The sequence below is a fragment of the Stylophora pistillata genome, chromosome 4 (genome assembly GCF_964205215.1).
Source record: "Stylophora pistillata chromosome 4, jaStyPist1.2, whole genome shotgun sequence".
Taxonomy (NCBI): domain Eukaryota; kingdom Metazoa; phylum Cnidaria; class Anthozoa; order Scleractinia; family Pocilloporidae; genus Stylophora; species Stylophora pistillata.
Window position 1 is genome coordinate 22,998,492 of NC_142522.1, and position 24,079 is coordinate 23,022,570.

A 24,079-nucleotide genomic window follows, 5' to 3' on the forward strand; every position below is an offset into this window, starting at 1 on the left:
GTCGATTTTCCTCAACTTTATTCAGAGGTAAATATCGAAGTTGAACTCGCAAGCGATCAGATGTGTACTATACAGAAGATTTATTGTCTACCGAAACTTAATTCCATCATCAATAATTACCGATTATTCATCTTTTGGTTAACTTTTGATAAAAGAAAAAAGCCTAACTTATTCATTTGGTAATTCTAATGTAAACCGGCTTAATTATCGAACTTGCAAATTTCTGGAAGAGTTAATGGTTTTAAAAAAGTTTAGCTCAATTGGTAGAGCGCTGCACTAGTATCGCAGAGGTCAGTGGTTCGAATCCCGTACAGGCCTGAATTTTTTTCAGGTCTGATTTTCACTATTGCTTAAATAGTGCTTTACTGCGAAGGATCGTGCACATATACGTTTCATAACCGCAGTTCATATATATGTATTTCATATATATTTGTTGTTTAAAAAACTTTATTAGCTACATTGGTTGTCAAATCCGTTTTCTCTGTCAGTGGTGAATCGTCCTGATCAAACAAGTGGGTGCAAATAATTTTCGCCCTTCTTTTTGAAAAAGGTGAGTGTCCGTCGATCTGCAACTGATTTAATGAAAAATTGCAGTTAAGAGTAAACATTGATTCCGCTTTTGAACAGATTTGTCGAGTTATAACGGAAATTATGATCATTTCCTTCGAAACTGAGGCGGTTCTTTTTCTCTCGAACGCAACTTATAGACGTTAGATTGTATTTTCCAATTTCCGAAAAGGTTCCAGATAAGACCGTCTTACAAAAAGCTTCTTTTTAGTTCAGAAATTAAAGTATTTATATTCAATTTTTTTTTTCAGAGTTGGCGTGTAGTCGCTCTCAACTTCTTTGCACATCGTCAAATGAGAAGAAATTGTCATATGTCAAAACATAGAAGTCATTCAATTTCCTGCTAGACCTTAGGAATCTTCGGTGCCAAAAATAGCTGTTTATTTTGTCACACTTGTACAAAGGGTTTCGACTCAGGTTATTTTTCTTTTCACATTTCCTTTTCAAGATTTGTGCAAGATGTACAGTGAATAATGTTTTCCACGCTTCTCAGGTAATAAATAAATCAAGCACTAACCTTCTAGAGTAAACGCGGCTAATTTCAATTTTGGTTTTGGAGTTTTGCGTTTTGGCATTTTGACATGTATGTCATGCTAAGCATAAACTCTCCTGCACATGAACCTTTTTAAAGTACAGTGAGCTATCTACTTCTTTGCATAGCTGGTGGTTTCTTTCAAGTTCTTATGCTTTAATTAAATTTTTTGTCTTTGTGTAAACGTAGACAGACAAATGAATCGTACCAGTTGACATTTTTCCATCAAACTTAGAACTATGTAGGCTATGAAACAGAAGCAATAAGAGAAATAGTGATTTTCTACCCAGAACCCTTCTTCTTGGGAGCAATCTCGTACCGCTTGTTAAATTGTAGAAGTTAAGACCTGGGCGAAAATTGCACGGTAAGTCGAAAACCAATGGCAAACTATGAAAATGGTGAAGTTAACGTTAAAGAAAGACTCTTTGAGTGGTAGCAAAGGCATGTAGTGTAGGTTAGGTAACGGAAGCAACAAGAGGACTAGTGAGTTCAATACCAAGAATTTTTCTTCCCAGGAACAATCTCGCGCTTTTTTGTTTGGTGTGGAATCAGTTTTGCTTAAACACGATTAGCTTTAAATTGTAAGAAATTAAGCCTCGGCAACATTTGCACGTTAAGTCGGTAACCATTGTCAAACGATAAAAGTGGTGAAGTTAAAGACACAAACTGTCTCTTTTCAGTTTTAAGCGAATCAAAGGCACATTTAGGATAGCTTTAAAGACCTAATTTTATGACAAAGCATTCCAATTTTAAGCTCCAAGCCAAAAAAGATACGAAATGTCTCAATCGATATGATGTGTTGATGTCTTCAAACTTTGTTTTCAGAGCTGAGCTGTTTCCTTTCCGTCAAGTTTGGAATCTTCGTTACACCATGTCTTTGTTTACATATACTGAGCCGGCACAGATCGGTCTTCGTACAGCGTTTTCGCTTATCGTGACAGTCAACCTTATCGGCAATGCATCGGTCTGCTTGGTGGTTTGGCGGAACAGACAGATGAGAACTGCCATGAACTTCCTACTCGTCAACCTTGCTTGCGCTGACATGATGGTGGCCATCTTTATAGCACCACAATATATATTCCTCCATACGTATAAAAATCCAAATGGCCTCACTGGAGATTACTTGTGCAAAATAGTCACAGGGGGGAACCTTATGTGGACAGCGGGAGTTGTGTCGGTTGTATCGTTAATTGGAGTTGCGTTTGAAAGATACTTCGCGGTGCTGTATCCTCACGACGAGAGCCGTCGTATTTCGAAAACCAAACTTAAATTTATCATCCCAGCTTGTTGGTTATTTTCCATCAGCTGGAATTTTCCTTTGTTTCTGCTCGTTAAATACGACGCGAGTTTGGATTTCTGCTACGAGGAATGGCCTCCTGGTTGGTATATGAATGCTTACAGCTTGGGATGGCTCATCATAATTGGCATTCTGCCGGTCACCGTCATGTCCGGGCTGTACAGCCGGGTTGTTTATCAGCTTTGGGTGAGAACATCACAGCCAGTAGATCTCCCCCAACGTGCCGTAGTCAAGTCACGCAAGCGTGTCACGAAAATGGTGTTGTCCGTGACAGTTTTGTGCGCTGTATGCTGGCTTCCAAACCTCATTGCCTACGTTCTTGATTTCTACGGTTTGAATTCTCACGGTGATGTAGTACACACGACAACAGTGGTTCTGGTTTCGTTAAATTCGGCTGTCAATCCAATTATCTACTGTTTTCAGAGCAAAGATTTCAGAAGGCATATTAAGGCACTATGGCTTTCTCCTTGCTCGAAGCGACCGGGTGCAACAGTAGGAACTTCAAAGGACACTGCTGCTCTACCTGCAAGTAGGTCGCGAGCTACGCAACCGTTCTAAACTGACTCTACTTACTAGAGACGAAATCATAAATGTTTTGAGCGATATTTAAGGATTCCAGGTTTTGAAGTCGTGGTTGATTCCTTACTTATACTCTGATAAGTTCGTTCCATAAAACACATTCTTAGGAGGCTTTACATGACCTGGCTGGGGGGGATGTGTTAACTACTCGGTTCTGCAAAAAATTTTTTATTCATACACACAGTAAACAAAGTAAGAATCCTATGTAGAACCAAACTCACGAGTTTATATACTTGGTGGCATTTTGCATATATTACGGTTGGGACAATGTATACTAATTAACAAGTATTTATATTGTGACAAGACGTGACAAGACGTGAATGGCGGAATGAATAGGGTTAATGATAGCAGTCAAATGAATTGCTGATTATGCAACAGGATGCTTTCCAATAGTCGCACTAAGCCAACTAGCCCTTTTAATGCTAAATAGGGAGGGGTGGGGGGATAGGCTCTAGCATTTTCTCTAGTTTTTCTCGAAGGAAAATTACACTCTGAGAAACCATGTAGACTCGGTCCTATATGTACAATTGTGACTCAAAGTGAGAGCGTTTTGCCTTCGTACGCCGCCAATTTCAGTCTTGGCCGGAAAGACTAACCGCTTGTATGCTGCGTCAAAACCCGGAATCACTCGCTCAAAAAAAAAAAATGTTAGGTTTTGGATAACCAGAGTTCCAGCTTTTGGTGAAGCGCGAGTCCATTTAGTTCCCGCCATTTACTAACTCAGTAACCAAGCCATGTCTGCGGCCAGGTTCCTGGGTTGTTTTCAAAATGGCGACGTCCGAAGTCGAATGCACAGCACATTTGCAGACAATTCCAAACGTTCGTGTAACTATGTGGAATCTCAAACCACGGTATGTACTGAACGTGTTATATACATACTTTTTCGAGGGTGATATAAGTTTTAAAGAGTACTTTTCTACCTTAAATGAGACTAAAAATTTAATTGGAGTTTTGGAAACATGCGAAACAATCTACGAGTTCGGTTCTGTCCTCGTGTACCGGTTCACTAGAGCCGATACAAAAGACCGAACAATACACAACAGCTGACCAATGACTCCTAAACAAAGAAAGAACAATGGTAATTCCCTTGTGAACTGGAGTTCAGTGACCTATTTTGGGTGAGCAGTGCTGTGCATTGGGACACCGAGCTAACTCGAACTGTCCTGGAAAACGAAAGAAAGCATTTAGATTTACAGGAGAGTTCTAGTCAGCTTGGCTCGATCGTGTTAACCGAGTGCGTGTTACGAGTTTCAAAATGATCTGACTCAGCGTAACTGAATTCACATAACTAATTTGTAATTGGAGTAGTCCTTATACTATTTATTGGCTTTGCGTGACTCTGTTTAGTTTTGACAAAGGAAGTGAGAGAGGAAAGACCAAAGCTTAACGAAACATCAGTTCAAATACACATATTTTTCATCTATGTAAAATATGTATACAGCACATTCCACAAAGTTCAATCACTCATGGCGGAGTTAACAAAAAAATAACAAACTGTGAGGTTATGATTACAGAGCTTTTAATCTCTCTTGCTTCATACATTACAAGGTGCGAAGGTTTAAAAATGGATTTGAATTTAAAATTCCACTCATAGACTTTTCCAATTTAAAAAGAAAGGGAACTTAGACTCTGAAATGACCTGTTCAAGAAAACTGAAATGTGCCGTTCAAAGACTTCACAGGCCAGGAATCTTTTCCTTTTAAAGGCTCGTTCTAAAGCAAAACATCTTGCTCTGTGACACATCTCGAATTCTCACGTTTCGTAATATTGCCGTTTATCCCCGTCGCCATATCGGACCACCCCAAGATGTGACCAGGATGTGGATACTCTTTGCAGTGCATGCTCAAGCTCGTTATTATGCTGTCCTCTAAATCAGCGTTCCAGAGGTACAGATGGCTCATTTCTCCAACAAAACTCTGCTCTCGATCAAAGGCACCCCCTAAAATATCCTGATCTTGGCCCAGAATTAATTTTCCAAAGCCAGGAATGACTCCATGGATTGATGTGTTACTGCGTATCTCATGCTTTCCGTCTACGAACAGGTGCACAAAGCCATCACTGTCCGCCCATTTGCCACAAATTTGATGCCAGACTCTGTCGTTATAGGTACCAGTGTGACTGTGCCTGTAGAAAAAGTTTTCCCGATGCATGAGAGAGCAGACCTACGACTTCCGACAACTTAGGGAAAAAATCAAGGAGATTCGAAGTTTAAGAAGAGAAAACAAAAGAACGAAAATGAGGAAAAAGGCCTTTGCTTTAACCCTAAACCTTACCCCAAACTTTAACCCAAACCCCTCCACCTGAAGCTCAGCCGTTGTCTCCCACAATGGTCTTACTGATTAGAAAACAAAACGAATATCAGTCAGTGATGGAAGCCATCATTTACTCACGTTTGTTTATTGAGCACCAAGAATCGAAATAATCCTGTTTCAGAAAGAAACATCATAATAGCATCAGTCATGTTGTCAGTGGCATAGGACAAAAAAACTAACTGGCGCGCCCAGGCTCTGAACCAAAAGCAAACCGTGAAGGCGGAGAGGTCTGGTAAATAGGTGTTCAGTTCTACAAAGTTCGTTGTGTTACGGTCCAGAAATATCAAGTCAAACGATGCACTGGTGTCTGTTGAAGAAAGTATGGCCATTAGAGAAGGTCATTTTCGATCATTTTGATGGAAGTATTTGCTCTCATTTGAGATATATGGTCCCATAACATGAAAGTAAGTGGTCCAAGTAGAGCGTAGTCACTATTTCGAGTCAATGTCACGAATATTGTCGCTTATAACGTCACAAATATTTTTGCATACGTGCGATCGGTCAAAGCGCATCACGTGGCCGAATATCCCTCAACCAAAAACTTACATCCAAAATGAAAAACTCTGCGCTTAATATTTAATTCAACATGAGAAACGTAGAGTGGTTGTTACAGAAGAAGGAACATGTTCTTTTTGTTCATAAAATTGTATCAGAGAACCCTGAAAAGTGAACATCCCTGACCGTAAACGGTAAGCTGCTCGTAAACATTTACCCTGTGCGTTGAAAATATTTAAAGAATAAAAAACAATAGCCTCCATTTGGCGCGAAATCGTGCTTGTATATTTGTCCTTGGATGTTATCTGTTCCTCGAAGCTCACAATTTTCCTCGTAGTTTCGCTCTTGGAAAACTGATCGTATCTCGGAACAGATAATGTCTGTCGTGCTAATTTTCGCGCCAAATAGAGGCTACTGTTTGTATAAATGACAGTCTGAATTTTTCTTTTAAGTAGGAGCATGGCAAGCTAGGTATGTTGCATAAAAATGGCAACTTATTTCAAGGGTTTTAATTTCGAGACTACCTCCGCCTCGACAACGCGGCGTAGAAATGCAGATTTTATATATAATTGATGATTATTTATGTATATTTTAGAGATATTTTACCTATTCAGTAACGATTTTATCTCGTAAAAAAAAACAGATTTTAGTGTATAATTCGTAATGCACAAGTTACCAATCTTGTCAATATTTTGACATTTTATTTACATTAGGATTTATGTCTTTCATTATAAATACACGACCCCACAAGCTTGTAGCTTTAAATTTTTATCGTGCTTCAATAAATGTCATGCATCCATCCATCCATCCATCCATTTCCACAATCTAGGAAATAAAGCTTTTAATGGCAGGTTAGACCGAGTTTTTCTTCTTTTTCTTCTTTTGAAGGAAACTTGTTTAACTTAACAGACTAAAAAATGATTACGTATGTATGCTCTTTTATTATTACCTCCTCCATTTGTCATGTTGCAGAAGGAAACATAGGGATCTTCTGTTTCGTTTGAATTCAGCCAATAAAATCCATCATTTGCAGACTCCTCTCGTGATAAGATTTCCTGACATGTTTTACCAGCGACATGACGTTGAGAGCCTGCAGATACTAATAATAAAAAAAGAATAATAGCTTTAAACTAGGCGCTTATCCTGAATTAAGCCAGTTCTTTGATTTCATTCGGCTTGGGCCTGTCCTATGTACCTGTAGGTTTTTTCGTTTCAAGGGCAGAAGAAAGGCTGAAAAACTTAAAAATCAACTGTGATATACAATTCTGCTTTCCTTCCAAATTGAATTCACTGTTGCTAACGTGTGTAACAGTTCAGAGCAATATCAAATAAACTCTGGTCTTCTTAACGAACAGGGACACATTGCAGTTTTATCTTTCCCGAGATAAGTGGTCATAAATGGGGTGTTTGTTTTTACAGTAGAATCGAAAAGATTTAAATGATGTTTGTGCGATTGCCGACGTAATACACAATGCACTTTAGATCAAAATTTTAATTCACGTTCACCTGATCGTGCTTGATATAAATTGGTCTATTTTACCTAGGTGATAATTTCAGAAGTCACTTCAACAATTTACAATAGAATTCAACTGATTCACAAGACACTGAAATTAGTATTCAGATTGTTCAAATAAAATTTGAAAAAGTGTATTTCAACTTGTAACATTTTTACAAGGTACAAGATGCAAAAAACCTAGTACAGCTTCTTTGTATTCATTTCATTTACCTCTGTGACGACTTTCAAAATATATAGACATTAAAACTTCCTTCAAATCTTGTGGATGCGATGTCTCGGTTGCGTTGTTGAGCTCGCAAAGTTTGTGGTCACCATTGTAATTCATACTTCGACATTTTGGTTCATTCGCTTTACATTCTTGGTAGCAATCCTGAAAGTCTTTGACAGTGAAACTTGAGAAGTTATGTCCTGTAAGGGCTAAGCCCAGGCCTGACTTAACTTCGCAATCAGCGTGGACTATTGCTGCGATAGTAATGGTAAAGCCTATTCTGAAGATAGCCACGATTATAAATGCTTTGGAGATTTTCATGTTCTAAAGATCGAGAAGGTCACTCGCTCTGTGTCAATTTAGTTTTGTTAAAACTGACAAAATGAAGATAAAATGTCTTTATCCATAGATGTCTGCGTTCTACAGCCACTTCTTGCATTAGTGGCGATTCTTTTGATTTTTTTGTGTAATGTTATGAAGAACTGCACAACATTAATTTTTCATGAAGTGCTTGTCGTATTCAAAATAAACCTTTTCAAGCAACCCACGAATTCATCATCGAAATACTAAGCTTGACAAAAAGGCTTGGATAAACTCAGCGTGAATTCCATCAGTGCTTAACTCAAAGAAAAAAAGTGATAAAGGATTGACTAAATTTATGGCTAGTACACACAAGGAATCTTTTTTACTACTTGTTTCAGTTCTAATGAATCGGCTTTTCGTACGACTGAGCCGAGATTCCATACATCACCGAATAATTACTAATTCATCCTTGAACTTCACAGCTGGAGATGTTAACCGTGATTAAAGTATTGTTTTTTCTGTTTTTCTCTCATGATAAGGTGTAGCGCAAAATTCTGTGTACGTAGTATTGGAGAGAGGAACCGGTTTTAGAAACTTGCTAATAAAAGTTAAGGTCTCTTAGGAGCTTGGAAAGAATGAGAACGGAGTTAACAAAAGGCGTAGTTCCCGCATACAAGATAGAATATCACGCAGGTGTTTTTAAGGCTTCCCTGTGGTTTAAAGGGAACCTTTGTCCAGTTTGCAAAAGGTGGAAAACTGTTGATATTCACCAAATAAGGCAGCTAAGTAGCAAGCGATCGCAAGGTACAAAATGGACCTTGTTGAAGGGTAAATTGTTTACTGGGACATCGAGAGCAAAGTTAAGCTTTTTCTTTTTTCTTTTAGAAAAAAATCAAGTAGCTCTTACGGCTTCTGTACACAAGCTCAAATGGAATTCTACCCCGGGTTGAATCACCTAGAGTGCTTAAAGTATACACTTTACACAACCACGGGTTGTCAGTCTGCGCCAGCTTGTTGCATTGTTTCTGTGCCAGTGTATTGGGAAATAGCGTTCTTCAAGCCAATTCTGTGACAAAGTTACATCGATTCTACTGTGGAGCAAATCAATAAGTACCATTAGTCCACGAGAAACGTGTGGTGGATCCTGACACCTTTAAAACGTATCCCTTGGCTACGAAAAAATGGAAGCCATGTTGACTAACTTGTGAAAGCTTTATGAATTCTTTGTTTCTCATTATTCTGATCATGACGTGTTGGACACTCTCCATTAGGGAACGGATTTCAATTTGAGATTTTCTTGGGATATTTTATGAAAGATGTATTTTTTATGTAAAGATGAAAATAACAATTTTTAAAAATCGAGTTTCCAGATGGAATTTGAACCCACGACCCTCCGTGATCTAGTCGGATGCTCTAACCACTGAGCTACAGGAGACTCTATGGTGAGCAAAGGTCAATTAGTGGGTATTGACTGGAACCGCATCACGCGGCTACACAGCCAAACATCAGCTAGCGCATTGAAGCTCACCAACAGCATCACGCTGTCACATTAAAGCATCACATGTAGCCAACCAGCCTCCAAAGTGAGCATGTAAAGATAAAAATAACAATTTTTAAAAATCGAGTTTCCAGATGGGATTCGAACCCACGACCCTCCGTGATCTAGTTGGATGCTCTAATCACTGAGCTACAGGAGACTCTATGGTGAGCAAGGGTCAATTAGTGGGTATTGACTGGAACCGCATCACGCGGCTACACAGCCAAACATCATGCTGTTTGGCTGTGTAGCCGCGTGATGCGGTTCCAGTCAATACCCACTAATTGACCCTTGCTCACCAAAGAGTCTCCTGTAGCTCAGTGGTTAGAGCATCCGACTAGATCACGGAGGGTCGTGGGTTCAAATCCCATCTGGAAAGTCGATGTATTTTTTGACCTGTTTATTAAAAAAATCATGTCTGGCTTCCTTTTTTTCATTTAAGGCGAGAAAATATCATTTCCGGTGAGAGTATGAGAGAGTGTGGCCATCAGAGCGAGACGGTGAGATTTCAGTGACATTTTAAAATGAAGAGCATATAATTGTATAAATATTATAAAGATTATGGATTCATTAAAATTTCTGGGCACGAGAGAATTGGTTGCAACGCGCCGATCAAAACGACAACATCAAGAGAATGAGAAAGTAAAAAAAATAGAAATTATATGAAGGGGGAAATGATGAAGACTAGGGTTTTACTGAAACTTAAACTTGGACGAACTTTATGAGCGTAGTAAATTGCACTGTGTTGTCAACAGCTATCAAAACTGGGCGAATTTTAATGCTAAAAAATCAGAGGGAGATTCTCAGCCTTAAAAAATGAAGGCCGTTATTTTCTGCCGTCACAGCAAAAAAAACTTTGAAGTTTTCATTGCGGGACATATTTACTTGAAAGGACAAAATTCCTGTGGCTTTTTTTTATTCTATCTTTATTGGTTTAATAAGATGAATGCATTATCTTCTACATTTTACAGCATTGAATGATTAAAATATTTGTGGCGTCTTTTTAGGGTACGTTGATGTCCTCCAGGTCTATCTCATGATGAAACTTGTAAAGACATTTCTTTTTTGAGCCATGTTTCTGTATTGAGAACAGGAACCCGCTTTCATCCACTGCCATGCCATACATTTCAATCTTGCTTTCTTCATTCCATTCTCTTATGTAGCGGCGTTTGCCATCGTATGTGCGTTGGTACACTCCACAGACACCATTAGCCCAAAACCTCCCAGAGGAATAGAACAGGTTTCGTTTGCCATCCATGGCTAATCCCTTCAAGTTATTCATCCGTGAGCGCCCATCTTTAACGTCTAGCCAATCTTCATACAGAACCTTGATCTCCGCCCCTTCTTCCAAGATCTCGTTGACTGAAAATCCGTAATCGGAGGGTACTACACCTACTCCATCTCTTGTAGTTGCCCTGTTTGTTTTTTCCACCAACCAGTCTCTTCCGCTGTTTGAACATGCAAAGTAGTATTGGTAGTCTTTTTTTACGTTGTATTGGTTTCTAAGGTACCAATCGTTGCGGTCATACAAGTCGGGCACTGGCTTGCCATCATTCCAGCCATGGTACAATTTGTCAGGCATTCTCCAGTTGTATATGGCTCCATTGTAATGGGCATATCCAAAGCGATTTCCACAAAATGCAACGTCTCTTACATCGGCGTCCTTTCCGGGAAAGAGTTGAAGCATTGTATAGTAGTGCTCAATGCTGATGCTACTAGGTTTTGTTAGATCACCGCTTATCTTGAATAGCATGACTTTGCTTTCACCCCCAGGCAAACTGCTCTTTGCGCCAATTGCCATCAAATTGTCCTTTACCTTGATGCTTACTCCAATTGGATGGCAATGTCCACCACATTCAGATCCGGGTACCGCAAGGGCTTTGACGACATCTAGTGTTTTAGGGTCCACGATCAAGATCTTTTTGGCTTCAGGTTGTGAAACATAAAGATGACCTTCGGAGTAGTGCACAGCATTGGAATCTGAGAACTTACTACAGTCCGTTTGCACCAGTTGAACAGGGATAAGAGCCAGATCTCTTATAACGTAGAGGAAGTCCTCCTGACGCCTTCTTCGGTTCTCGGCGGTTGTATCTTTGACAAACTGTTTACAAAACGTCGTGTATTCGGGGTCGTTAGACTTTGGCCACCAAGCGCACACCTCAGACATTGTGCTGTTGTAAGATTCTTCATCATTTTTATACTTCATAGAGGCTGCAAAGACAATAGAGGCATAGCCATCTTCTTGGTATCGAAAGATTTTCTTTATGAATTTCCATGTCAGTTTCGCAGCTTCTTTAGTAGATTTTCCATCTCTAATCTGAACGTCGAAGTGATGGGTGACCAGTCCCTCATCGGTGACTAGTTGTGGGATGTGGAGAAGTGCTTTTTCAACGTACTCGTCTTTTGATGTGGTACCAAATACCTCATGGATAAATCGGGTTTGCTTGTCTATAGCCCGCTGAGAATAATCTTCACTCTTTAAGTCAGCAATAACCTCCTTCCTTTGTTGAATGATGTTATCTATGTGTTTGAAGTACCATTTGCGTTTTGATTCTTCCCAGATTTCTTCCACATCATGTCTGATGCTTGTGACGTCATTCTGTATGGCATCCAGCTTTTTCTCCATCCTTTCAAGCGCTTGAGTGACTTCATCACCACCGCAGACACTTGAAAACGTACAAACAGCGCTTTGAATGGCCGAGGCTACACTCACAGCCAAGCCGATTGCGCTAAGAGGATCCACTGCGAATCTCTTATCTCTCAATGCGGCTTCATTATTATCACCTGGGACCTCTTTGCTTAAGGTTTTACTTTCCGCATGTGGCCGGTTTATGGCCAAAAGCAAAAGAACCAAGCACAAGAGACTCTCCTTGGCAGCCATTGGACGAGTAGTACCTGACGCAGAAAATATTAGGGGTTACGTTATTAATCTCTCAATTAAACTGTACAGTATCTAGTGTAACATGTCTTTTTAATCTTGAGTTTCAAATGATGTACTGGAGAACGTGATCGAATAATAAGAGAGTAATATTGACAATACACTTCAGTTAATACTTAAATTGAAAGTGTATGCAATCCCGTTTGAGGCTTATGAGTGGTACTGTGTTGAAAATCAGGATTTGGCGATGGTGAACACCTTTACCGGGCCACGCGCTTTTTAGAAAGCAGATATCTGCGGATTGATCGCCATTAAGTGGACAAAACTCATCGGCCACCTAACGTTACGCTGGTCAACTCTCGAAACAAGAAATTAAAACTGCAGTAACGTTTTCTTTTACTCCTTTCCCATATGATATTTTGTTTTATCTGTATTTTAAGTATACTATAAGTGACTTAAAGATTTTTATATAAAGTTAGATTAACAAAAGTCTCGGTTAGGGCACAGGAACTTTCCCCAACACGCTGCGAAACGATATTAGCTGAAAACCATGTTTGCATGACTTTCGGCGTTAATCAGACTTGAGCAGCCACATTTATACGATGAAACATTGATTTTAGTCTCCGCAAATTACTCAATAATCCATGAGGAAAAGGAGATTAAATTAATGCAATCAAGTAGGTTTGGATATGTTAGATCCTAATATTCTTAAAATTTGGTTAACTTTTCTCGAAGGACTTGCAAGATGGATTTAAAAAATTTAGTCACCACTGAGTTTCATAAGATTCCTGCAAATGGTTCATGAAAAACTCAGTGCTGCCGAATTTTTACAATCCATCCTGCAATTTTTCGGTGTTTGGAGATCTGGTGAAACAGTCCCTCCAGTCGTGTTTGATAGGTCCTTTCATCGAGATTGACGAAAGTTAAGGTATCTCCAATTTCTGATTTTTTGAATGAATACGCAAAGGCTTTAAAAACTACAACTGTTTTTATCTTTCTTCACAGAGTTGACCATCATGATACTCAAGACCATTAGCAACTTTACAATAAGTATGTAAGAGAGATTTGAAAAGTAGACGAAGTCAGGAAATAGTTTTGGGACAATCTTATGATTCGACCAGGAAGTAAATAGTCCAGACATATTAGCACTCTATGCAAGGTCTGTGTACGTGTTAGAATAAACCCATTCGGTTCGTAATTACTTGTGTTTAGTTAAACCAAATGACGTTCCCGCTCAAATTCACCTCAAGATTCGTTCGCAAATTTTTTAACTTCAGTCTGAACTGAACGTCCTTTTTTCCTAAAAGCAAAAATGAGTTTACAGTAATTCTGAAGTCCTTTCATATTTGTACCCACTACAAAAGGTTTTTGCTCTTGTACATGATAACATTTGAAGTAAACGGTTCTGATACCTGTTCTCAAAGATACCATCTGCTTGTTCAGAATCTCAGTGCGAGCCAGTTACGTTGCATTTTCAAAAAAATAAATTTTAAGAGTGTAACATTACTCTAAACTAACCATGATGCACGCAGATGCAACGTGAATTCTTTCTCAACAATCATTTCACGTTTCTTACCCGTTCTCTCGAGTTTTTGTGCAGAAATGACGAGTAGTTTCGTCACATGATGAAAAAGCTATTTTTCAGTGAATAATTGATTGCTTTTACGAGGTCTTGTCCAATGAAAAACTTTTATTACCTTTTTACTACCTGTTCCTGTCACCTACCTTTAACTGGGTGACGTAATTGAAACATTTAAGTAAAAGTTGATAGGTTTTGGAAAAAAAGAAAGAACGTTTCGCGCTAAGAAATTAGAAAAAGAGAAGATGTTCTTCTCGACAGTATTCCGACAAGAAGGCATAGATACTCATTTTAATACTTTTCAGTGGTAAGGTTCGTTATAAGATCATATGTCTCCGTCAAAATTCTCCAAACTTACAAAGCATTTCTCAACGAGGTACTTGGTTTTTTTTAATCAGGGTATTAATGTCGGGGTCCTTGCAAACTATACTTACGGCCAGTCGAAATTATACAAGATCGCTGCAATCATCTCAGCGCTACAAAAACACGAATTCAACGAAAAAACTTGGAAAATCGAGCAATTGAAGGAATTCATAACTCTTTTTTTTCTTTTCTTTCGTTCATAAGTTCGAACCTGATCCTGGCGTAGATAAATGGATCACATTATGTAAACGTATCTTAATTCTACAAAGGACTTGTATAAAACCTTCATTTCCTGTGTCCGAATTCAAGTATATCACTTTACCCTATGATTATTGTTTCATAAGAAATTTCCTTTGTCATGGATACTGTGGAACAGAAGGATTAAATTTCTTATTAAGCCTGACGACCCACCTTGGTTAAAAGAGAAAACGAAGTTAGTAATCAATATTTTGTTCGCACTGGTGATTTTATTTAATGAGGGGGACGCAACCATTTTGTACCAATTTCTATCCGGTGACTCAAGCTGGTTAAATGGTAAAAGAAAAATTCAATGGAACTTCCTTTTAAACTCAGTACACCTAAATAAAAGGTTTTTACCATGTTTTTCAACTACTAAACTAACTCACAGCTGTTGATTACTTTACGGTAAGTCGGTTAAAGCGCTGTTCTGGTATCGTAGAGGGTATGGGTTCGATCCTCGTAAAAGTCTGAATTTTTTCAGGTCCTATTTTCATTACAGTTCTAGCAGTATTCACCACTATGAGATCGCTTTAAAATTCACTGTTTAAAGTTGCTTAAGAGATCACCAACTCTTTCAAAGTTATCTTTACCAAAGTGATTAAAAATGGGCCATACATTTGTTTTCTCGAGCCTAGGTTGAAAAGTGTCATAGATAAATGTCAATTACTTTACCCCACATGTAGTAGTACTTAGTGACCAAGAATCTGAGACAATCCGATTTTCACCAAAACATCTAGCACCACTCTTACCTTTTAACTCTGGCCTTCTCAAAGAAATAACTACTGACAGTATGAGACGCGCGCGAGTAAATTGTCTTTTGGTAAATAAGTTATAATGTAGGGTCCAATCGCGTAACTCTACTTAATTTTGACCACCAGTTTGTGTTTTCAACCAGTATTTTGAAACTGTGTGGTATTAAAAAAACTTGACTGAGTCAAATGTTCACGGTGTTTGTAACAAGAAAGAGATAGACCTTTAGCTGACTGAAAAAGAAAAATATGAAATATTACCGTTTTCAATCGAAAGTCGTACTCTTTCATTAGTTACTATCACAGTTCTTAGGTCCCGACCAACAGGAAATGCAAATAAATTAAAGAATAGATAAACAGCCCACATTAGTTTCAAAAATTTATTTTTTCCTTCCGTTTTGGAAACCTAGTTTTCATGAGGGGTATTCCTTCGTAAATGGTCACGTAACACACGATTATGAAAATGGCAACCTCTCATTGAATAATTTATCGTGTTTTACCCTCTGAGATCTTTACAGATATGTCAACACACGACTAAAAAATGAAAAATTAGATGAAAAGTTATTGTAATAATTCTACATTTAATGGTGTGTTTTACTTTAGAAGAAGCAAAGAAATTGGTTTTGAGGCTGAAATCATCAAAGGCCATCCACTTGTTTAGTTAAACCAGTATTTCCTTATTGAAGAAAGATGGTTTTATTTTTTGTTTGTTTTTAATCAAAGAGTTTCAACAACGTTTCTTTCATGGGAAATGCAACAGATCCTAAACTTTTCTTATTTTTAGGAAATGTAAAAAGGCTTAAAAGATCAGTAATTTCGCGTAAGTCTAACGCTTACAGAAAGTACCCCAACTGTGTACTTTTGACCAGCAGCAGGTTTTACTGTGCTATATGAAACTTTTTTCATGTGAGTGGCTCGCATCAACTGAGCTATTGTCACAGCAATGAAAGAAGTAGTGTCTAATTATCTTGTTTATTCTGTTGTGAACGACCCAAGGAAGGGCTTATATTTTATGTGCGGAGGCTATGACTAATCTTGGCCTGTTGGATAATATTTGTTTTTCCTTTCTTTCTTTCTTTCTTTCTTTCTTTATTTGGTCTTTTTTTCTGTGTTGTTCTACTCTTTGTCTTTTTATGAAAGGATGAAAATTGTACAAGCTAAATTAAATTAAAGAACCTAAAGAGTAGATGAAGAAGGAGAACGTTTACAGGCGAAGACAGGCATGAATATCTATCAATAGGTTGGTTTTGGCGGTAACCTATCAAATTCAATTTTCTCTGTTTGCGTTTGTTAGAGGAAAAAAAATTTAGAAAGTTTGTGTCAAATCAGAAAATTGTGCAAGGAAAACCTCTTCCTGAAACGAAGGACGATTGTCTCAAAGAAATGACCTCCTTTTAGGGGAATGAAAATAGAAAGGTTCACAGTGTAAATTTTGTTTTTTTGGTGTCTATCCAGGTAGCATTGTCACGATTGTTCTTCGAACCTACCATACTTGTTAAATTGAAAAGCAACTCTTTGATGGCAGTTTGAATGTATATTGTAGGCTAGACACGTATGTATGAGTAAGTAAAACTTTTTACTTTAACTAGTGTGATGAGAATGAAGTAATGTAATTAGAAAAAAACTTTCCACTTGATAGAAGTTGAAGTGGCATTTTCAACTCTTGGATTTAGTGTGGATCATCGACTTTCCGCGAGTTTGCAAAGATCTCTTTGAACTTTTGCATTTATGCTATCGCAAGGATGGTGAATTTATCAGTAAAACTGCTCTTTCGTGCAATCGTTTCATTAAAAATATCAAGCTAGAAGTATATAAATAGATCTTGTAACACGCACTTGTCGAGGGAAGGGGTGAATGAGCTATCCTGATTACGGAGGTGAAAATTTCTATCTCGTGATGATTTCGTCCTGGGGCCGCACATTTTTTGACACAAACTAACCCAATTTGTATTTAATTTATTTTTAGAGGTCTATTTTACGGCAGTTATTAGTTAACTAATATAAATTTTGATAGACCAATATGTTTAGTGCATCTACACTAAAGTTATCTTTACTTGTTTATGCTAATAACCACGCTAAATATCATTAACCCTTTTAAAAGCATCTCTAGCACTCGATCAATTACCATAAAAAATTGAAATGTCAGTTCATTCGCAAAGAATTTAAAGCACTCCTCACCTTTCTTTCCAGCCTCCTCGATAAAATCAACTTCAAGAATAGCAAATAATTGGACGTTCAGTGAATAATTTATTGTATTGTGTCCAATGAACTAACTCTACACAATGTTCCACCAACCGTTTCGGTGTTTTAACTAATATTGCATTTCGGATAACAAAGAAAGAGATTACTGCCTTGTTTTCTTTTTAACTGGTGTTTAAATTAAAGTGCACCTAAACCCAAAACTGTTTCTTCGCTTAACGAAATAAGCGTATTTTTTGGAGTATTTCTGTGCAAAATTTTTTTTATTTGCTCAAATCTTCAATTTTCTGTGCTCAGTCAAAATACGGAAAATCGGCCGCCATCTTGGCCCACGACCGAGTTTAAAGAGGAATGGCTCTAGCGGGTAATGTGACGTCAAATCGAGAACACGAAAGTCTGCATTTCACACATTTTCACTTGTGTGGGAAGATTGTAGTCGATATTGTCGGAAAATATGCCGACTAAATGTGATGTGAGATACAATGAAATATATTAAGTTCATATATTTTGAACTGCGGTATTAGATACATATGATGCACGATCCTCGCAGTAGATAGCGCTATTTAAGCAATAGCGAAAATCAGACCTGAAAAAAATCAGGCCTGTACGGGATTCGAACCACTGACCTCAGCGATGCAGCGCTCAACCAATTGAGCTAACAAGCCAACTGGGAGCAGGCCGTTAAGTTGATTCGTAATAAACCCGTGAAAGTAATAAATGAGATACAATGAAATATATGAAGTTCATATATTTTGAACTGCGGTATTAGATACATATGATGCACGATCCTCGCAGTAGATAGCGATATTTAAGCAATAGCGAAAATCAGACCTGAAAAAAATCAGGCCTGTACGGGATTCGAACCACTGACCTCTGCGATACTAGTGCAGCGCTCTACCAATTGAGCTAACAAGCTAAACAAGATTGTACTAGTACCGCAGAGGTCAGTGGTTCGAATCCCGTACAGGCCTAATTTTTTTGAGGTCTGATTTTCGCTATTGCTTAAATATCGCTATCTACTGCGAGGATCGTGCATCATATGTATCTAATACCACAGTTCGAAATATATGAACTTCATATATTTCATTGTATCTCATTTATCACTTTCACGGGTTTATTACGAATCAACTTAACGGCCTGCTCCCAGTTGGCTTGTTAGCTCAATTGGTAGAGCGCTGCACTAGTATCGCAGAGGTCAGTGGTTCGAATCCCGTACAGGCCGGATTTTTTTCAGGTCTAATTTTCGCTATTGCTTAAATAGCGCTATCTACTGCGAGGATCGTGCATCATATGTAAATGTGTTGTAGGAGGATGTAGCAACGTGCGAAATTTGCAAAAGGGTATCGCGCTTCATACATTCCTCATACAACACACCTAGTCGGCATATTTCGGACAATATCGACGACAACCTTCCCAAACAAGTGAAAATGTGTGAAATGCAGACTTTCGTGTTCTCGATTTGACGTCACATTACCCGCTAGAGCCATTCCTCTTTAAACTTGCGATCGGTCGTGAGCCAAGATGGCGGCGGATTTTCCGCATTTTGACGGGGCACAGAAAATTAAAGATTTGAGCAAATAAAAAATTTTTTGCACAGAAATACTCCAAAAAATACGCTTATTTCGTTAAGCGAAAAAATGTTTGGGTTTAGGTGCACTTTAAACTTAATATTTGTTTAAAAAAAGAAAGAAATTTTGATTACGTGTCCAACAAGAAGGAAACGAACTGATATTTGAAAGTGACAGAAAACGAAAAAAAAAATCATTTGGGAGATCTTCATATGTTTGCATTTACCAATAGAGAGACTTTTCGAGAATACCGTCAAAAGTAACACTGAGATGGCAAAGGTGAAACACCAAACGGTCGTTGTCTTCATGTCTCTACACTAATTGGCTGTTATGTGAGATTTTCATCGCGAATTTCGCTTTCGTCTCGGAAGTACCGTAAACAAGTAAATGAGCCGTCTTCGGACAAATATACAGCAGCTATGTAGGTTGGAAATGTCCATTTTTGTGCTGCCCGAGGTTTTGTTGGTAGGAGAAGTTATTTTAAATCCTGGACATGTTAAAGAACTTCGCCGCCCACCAAACAGTGTGCAGGATAAGCCAAAAAGCTATTCAATGTGAATCTTGTTTGATCATTATCAGAAATTGACATCAAACAGGTGTCAAGTTATCCCACCAGTTTGAAGTCATCGAAATGGAAATTTGTTGATCGAAACGAATATGAATTCGGGCAAGATGTGACACAAAAGAGGAAAACAAGGAAGGAAACACAAAGGAAGGGAAAGTAATGTAGTTTCAGAACAAAACACCCTATGCGTCTTTTCTTTTAAAAATCTTGAAAAACCACATGAACGAATGAGGATTAATACTATTTAGTTGGGTAGTGCATCCGATGGTCTCTCACCAAAGAGGAATGCATGTCGAGAACAGGGCAATGAAGGAGAGCCAAACGGTGGTGCAGGCTCTCAAAAAGAGTTAAAAAAACTGTTTATGGCAGACGTTCAGTGATTCCAATGAAATGATTCTTATTGTATAACTTTAAAATTAGCTTTTCAAAGATGTACATGTAACAAATTATTCCACCTGTTTGAGTAACTCATTTTGGAAATCACATTTTTTTAATTAGGGAATTGAGAACATATTGCTCTAGCAACAGCCTATCGTTGAAAAGAATTGTTACACTATTTCTCAGTTTCAGACACTTTTAGCCGGCAGCAATTGGGATGATTCAATATGGACTGAGAATAAAGGAAATCCAGGTATGGTTACTGAGGCTAACATGTTGCACAAAAATGGCCAATTTTTTCATAACAAGATAATGTATTTTCATGAATTAATAAAATGTTTTGTTCGAACTCTTAGTTGGGTAAACAACTATAAACATCGGAAATAATTGGTAGAAGCTAATTCGTTTTGTTATTTTGATTTTCGTCCTTTTCAATAAACGTACTAACGGATACTCTGAGCTAAGGTCGTACCGAGGAAAAGGAATGTAAAAAAATCTCCATATCTAGACAAAGGTTCCGTATTTTTTGTGAATTGTTTCGTCTTGTTAATGTACCTATGGCGCGATCAGGAACGAACACTTTCACCATGATTTTTATTTTCCTATCCGCGAGGATCCTTTTTATCCTTCGAAAAGGTTCTCCAAAAGATCTACGATCTGTTTAAATATAAAAATATATTTTTTTATGGTACTAGATGGCAAAACGCAAGGCGATTCCTCAGTGTTGCACTGCAAATCCTCTGCTGCGCATAAAAACCACGTAATCAGGCGAAAAAGCGCGCGCGCATTTTGAGAACACGGTATCGTTTTTCAATCAATAGACCAGGCCACGGTTGTTCGAAGGATGGATAACGCTATACACTGGATAAATCTCTATCCGGTGGATAGTGCAGTACGTTTTGGTAACACTTATCCGCTGGATAGCGATTTATCAGTTGGATAGCGTTATCTGCTCTTTGAACAACCGGAGCCAGGTATAATGCATTTGAACGAGCAAGGTGACCTAAGTTTTTCATTGACTAGTTTTTGTGTACGTGTTATTCCCTCTAAATTGGAGAAATCAAAAACAATCTATTGAAGGCAAAAAAGATAGAGCTAAAAGCGTGCACGAAGTTCGTTACTCGATGATACAAGTTATGACCTTAAAAGCAACGATTCGAGGAACCTTTCGAGTCGATGTCGTTTAAAATTACGTAGTTTTTCAATTCCATAAATTACATATCAAATTGTTCTAGACACTTTCTATCTATCAAGTTTTTTTGTTACTTAGTGAGACGAAATAATATCATTTATTACATCCATTTTGAAATCACTGGTGGTCCCTGTAATCTGATTGGCTCTAATTGGTGCGATTTATTCCCAAATCGCACCATTTTTTGCTCTAAATCGCGTCTTTTTTCCAGCCAATGAGGAATTTACACTTAAAACAAACAACCAATCAGATTTCAAGGCTTGTTTAAAGTGACCAATCAAATTGCAGGAAAATGAAAAAGAAAGAGTATCATCTGGCAAATTTTGCAACTTTTGTTTCCAAAACTCTTATTTTTCCCCCAAAAATGGATGAGTTTAATTTCTTCCAGTTTTTGAATGATAACAATGAGATTCTTCAGAATGAAGACCAACATGCCAGGGACTCTCCCACTTTTCTCTACATTTTGGTGAATATTTTGACGATTTTGTACCTTCTCAAGCTCAAAATCCGCGCGATCCCGAGTCCACCGAATCAACAACAAACGAAGAAAATCAAAAGCCACTACAAGAGTTGGATGTTGCAAGATTTCCCATTATTTCAAGTGATGAAATACATAAGCTTAAGTCTGTCACTTCCAATAAAAATACGTCCCGCTCCACAAAACAATGGATGAATGTTTTCAGAAGCTGGTGTCAATGCCGCCATCTTGAATATGTCTCCATCGAAACAGTGGCGCCTGAAGAACTTGACAAAGTCCTGAGTAAGTTTTACGCCGAAGTAAGAAAAAAAGACGGAGATGATTACGAGCCAGAATCCCTTAAAATCATGCAGAGTGCCATAGAACGATATCTAAAGGAGAAGACCTATCCGCTGAGCATCGTGCAATCGAGGGAGTTTCACTCCTCACGAGAAATCCTCAATGCGAAAGCAATTTCCCTGCGTCAACAAGGAAAGGGAAAGAGACCCAACAAAGCTCAGCCAATCACATGTGAAGAAGAGTCAGCCCTGTGGGAAAAAGGTCAGTTGGGTGATTTTAATGGAAAGGTCTTGAGCAATGTCAACTTTAAAAATTTGACGGAACAACGGGATTTCGTGGTCGCCAAGAACACTACGATGCGTACGTAGAAGACGTAATTATAAGACAGCGAGAAGATGGAACTGAAGTTGTTGAGTTCAGAGAAGGTCCCACTAAAACACGGAGCGGTGGTCTCACCATCAGGCGAAGAACAACACCACAAGCAATGTTCAGCACCGATGGCGGAAAAAGCGATCCAGTGCGGCTATTCAAGCTTTGGTTGTCCAAGCGACCCGAAGGAATGAAGAACACAGGGCCACTCTATCTAAGCATCATAAATCGTCCTAAATCAGCAGATGTTTGGTATACCAAAGTTCGAATGGGACAAAACACCATCGGCAATTTAATGAAATCCATGGCCTCCTGTCTCAGGACGAATAAGAAGCTGACGAACCACAGCATGAGGAAAACATTGGTATCAAAACTGAAGAAATCAGGTCAACCGCGCAATATCATCTGTGAAATAACAGGCCATGCACGTAAATCTTCGTTAGACGACTACGATGAAATAGACGAGAATCACAGGAAAGAACTGTCTCACATTATCAGTGGATATAAAGACGTGTGAAACGAAAATCAAGCAAACGAAGTCTCCCGCCAAAACACTGCAAATCAAGCCTCAAATCAAGAGATTGCAGTCCAGCATAAACGAACACCTCTGGTTCCTATTTATCACGTCCAACAACAAGGCCAAATGTATCAGGCCATGGGTTCCAATCCTGATTTTCAGTCTGCTGAATTTTCAGGATTTCAACGACGTTTTCCATTGCAGTCTCCGCAGTACCGCATGGAAGCCTTCAGTTGTGCTGCTCCCGTTCCATCGCAGAATTACACAGGCTGCACCTTCAATTTCTTCTCCAGAGACAGCCAGAATTCTCCACCCCAACCACAGAAGAAACGAAGGGTTTACATCATTGAGTCAGACGACGATGATTGAACTTTTACGCTTCGCTATTTTTCTGAGTTATTGAGGACTTCTTGAATTTCTTGAATGAAACTTGTCTTTCTTTTGATACGCTTGACTGAGTTTTTGACACATGACGTCAAAGTCTTTCTGTTTTGTATACAAAATAAGATGTAAATGCGTTTCCGGTTCCGCTTTTTATTTAAAAACCGGCTCAGTACTGCATCAATAAAATATTTGAATTGACCAAGTTCTGTATTTGGGCGATTTCAAAATGGATGTAAAAAAGTGGTAATTGAACCTCGTGTCGTTCAATTTTGGTCTGAAATCACACTTGTTATTTCAAATCGAACTCGCGCTGCGCGCTCGTTCGATTTTGAAATCACGCATATGATTTCAGCCCAAATTGCACTCCACTCAGTTCAATTACCATTATTTATAAACTCGCGAATATTTTTTACAGAACTAATTAACAATTGGTTCAGGCTTTAGCGTGCACTATCGAGTTATGGAGCGCGTGGGAAGTTTGGAGAGCTCGAAAGAAGCGTAAGAGTTGCCCGAGGCGATAGCCGAGGGAAACTCTAGCTTATTGAGGACTCTCCAAACTTCCCACGTGCTCCATAAATCGATAGTGCACAGCTGAAAGCATGAACCAATTGTTTTAGAACATAGCCGGTCGAATCGTGCATCAAATCCGACGCGTAAAACGAACAACAACATCAGAAGCGAATCGTGACGGCGCTGGTGCTGAGTCTCATCTTCCGTTTTTTTTCTCTTTTTTGCCTAATTTAAGAACTCTAGCCCAAGGGAAAAGGTCGGAAGATTGTCTTCGTTTTAGGACTGGTAGGCCGAGTCTCTGTTTGTATCCATCATTGTCGCAAAATATATTATTTTTCCCCGCGCTAACAATGGCCGCTCGCGCGAAAAAAAAATTTCCGGCGAAGCGATTTGTTCACGCTATCAGCGTGCACTATCGGGATTTTGAGCACGCTTACGTGTAGGTGATTTGCACGTTACGTCATGGCCGCCATGCTGGTGGACGTA

The 24,079-nt window shown here is 38.6% G+C and overlaps 3 protein-coding genes and 1 pseudogene across 8 annotated transcripts; 2 read left to right on the forward strand and 2 right to left on the reverse strand.

Annotated features, from left to right (window-relative positions):
- Positions 1 to 1,833: 1,833 nt before the first annotated feature.
- On the forward strand, positions 1,834 to 20,136 carry LOC111323637 (QRFP-like peptide receptor). Of its 2 annotated transcripts, XR_016000728.1 has the most exons (2): positions 1,834 to 3,826; positions 20,051 to 20,136. XR_016000728.1 is itself a non-coding variant. In XM_022927032.2 (1 exon), the coding sequence occupies exon 1, from the start codon at positions 1,902 to 1,904 to the stop codon at positions 2,952 to 2,954; it is 1,053 nt and encodes a 350-aa protein (XP_022782767.2). In that variant the 5' UTR covers positions 1,834 to 1,901; the 3' UTR covers positions 2,955 to 4,488. The 2 variants fall into 2 exon arrangements, 1 of the variants encoding a protein (XP_022782767.2); XM_022927032.2 differs by lacking the exon at positions 20,051 to 20,136 and having other exon boundaries at positions 1,834 to 4,488.
- Positions 4,478 to 7,996, reverse strand: LOC111323617 (C-reactive protein). 2 transcript variants are annotated; one of them, XM_022927008.2, is made up of 4 exons: positions 7,509 to 7,996; positions 6,732 to 6,881; positions 5,366 to 5,399; positions 4,478 to 5,099 (listed from the first exon to the last, which is right to left on the reverse strand). In XM_022927008.2, the coding sequence occupies exons 1-4, from the start codon at positions 7,825 to 7,827 to the stop codon at positions 4,688 to 4,690; spliced, it is 915 nt and encodes a 304-aa protein (XP_022782743.1). In that variant the 5' UTR covers positions 7,828 to 7,996; the 3' UTR covers positions 4,478 to 4,687. The 2 variants fall into 2 exon arrangements, with proteins under 2 accessions (XP_022782743.1, XP_022782742.1); XM_022927007.2 differs by having other exon boundaries at positions 5,366 to 5,594; positions 7,509 to 7,995.
- LOC111323616 (uncharacterized) lies at positions 10,252 to 17,388 on the reverse strand. 4 transcript variants are annotated; one of them, XM_088758887.1, is made up of 2 exons: positions 17,333 to 17,388; positions 10,252 to 12,241 (listed from the first exon to the last, which is right to left on the reverse strand). In XM_088758887.1, exon 2 carries the CDS (start codon positions 12,225 to 12,227, stop codon positions 10,350 to 10,352), a length of 1,878 nt encoding a protein of 625 aa, XP_088615013.1. In that variant the 5' UTR covers positions 12,228 to 12,241; positions 17,333 to 17,388; the 3' UTR covers positions 10,252 to 10,349. The 4 variants fall into 4 exon arrangements, with proteins under 4 accessions (XP_088615013.1, XP_088615012.1, XP_022782741.1 ...); XM_088758886.1 differs by lacking the exon at positions 17,333 to 17,388 and adding an exon at positions 15,156 to 15,235; XM_022927006.2 differs by lacking the exon at positions 17,333 to 17,388 and adding an exon at positions 13,637 to 13,793.
- A 1,376-nt stretch (positions 20,137 to 21,512) lies between the features above and the next one.
- LOC148732906 (uncharacterized protein KIAA1958-like) lies at positions 21,513 to 23,068 on the forward strand (annotated as a pseudogene).
- Positions 23,069 to 24,079: the final 1,011 nt, after the last annotated feature.

Excerpts from the sequence above, each read along its gene's own strand:
- LOC111323637 (XM_022927032.2), top strand. The coding sequence starts at position 1,902 with ATGTCTTCAAACTTTGTTTTCAGAGCTGAGCTGTTTCCTTTCCGTCAA.
- LOC111323617 (XM_022927007.2), bottom strand. The coding sequence starts at position 7,827 with ATGAAAATCTCCAAAGCATTTATAATCGTGGCTATCTTCAGAATAGGC. Across the intron at positions 6,882-7,508 it reads TTTTGAAAGTCGTCACAGAG|TATCTGCAGGCTCTCAACGT; the intron begins GTAAATGAAATG and ends TTTTATTATTAG. Across the intron at positions 5,100-5,365 it reads TTGGTGCTCAATAAACAAAC|GCACAGTCACACTGGTACCT; the intron begins GTGAGTAAATGA and ends CTTTTTCTACAG.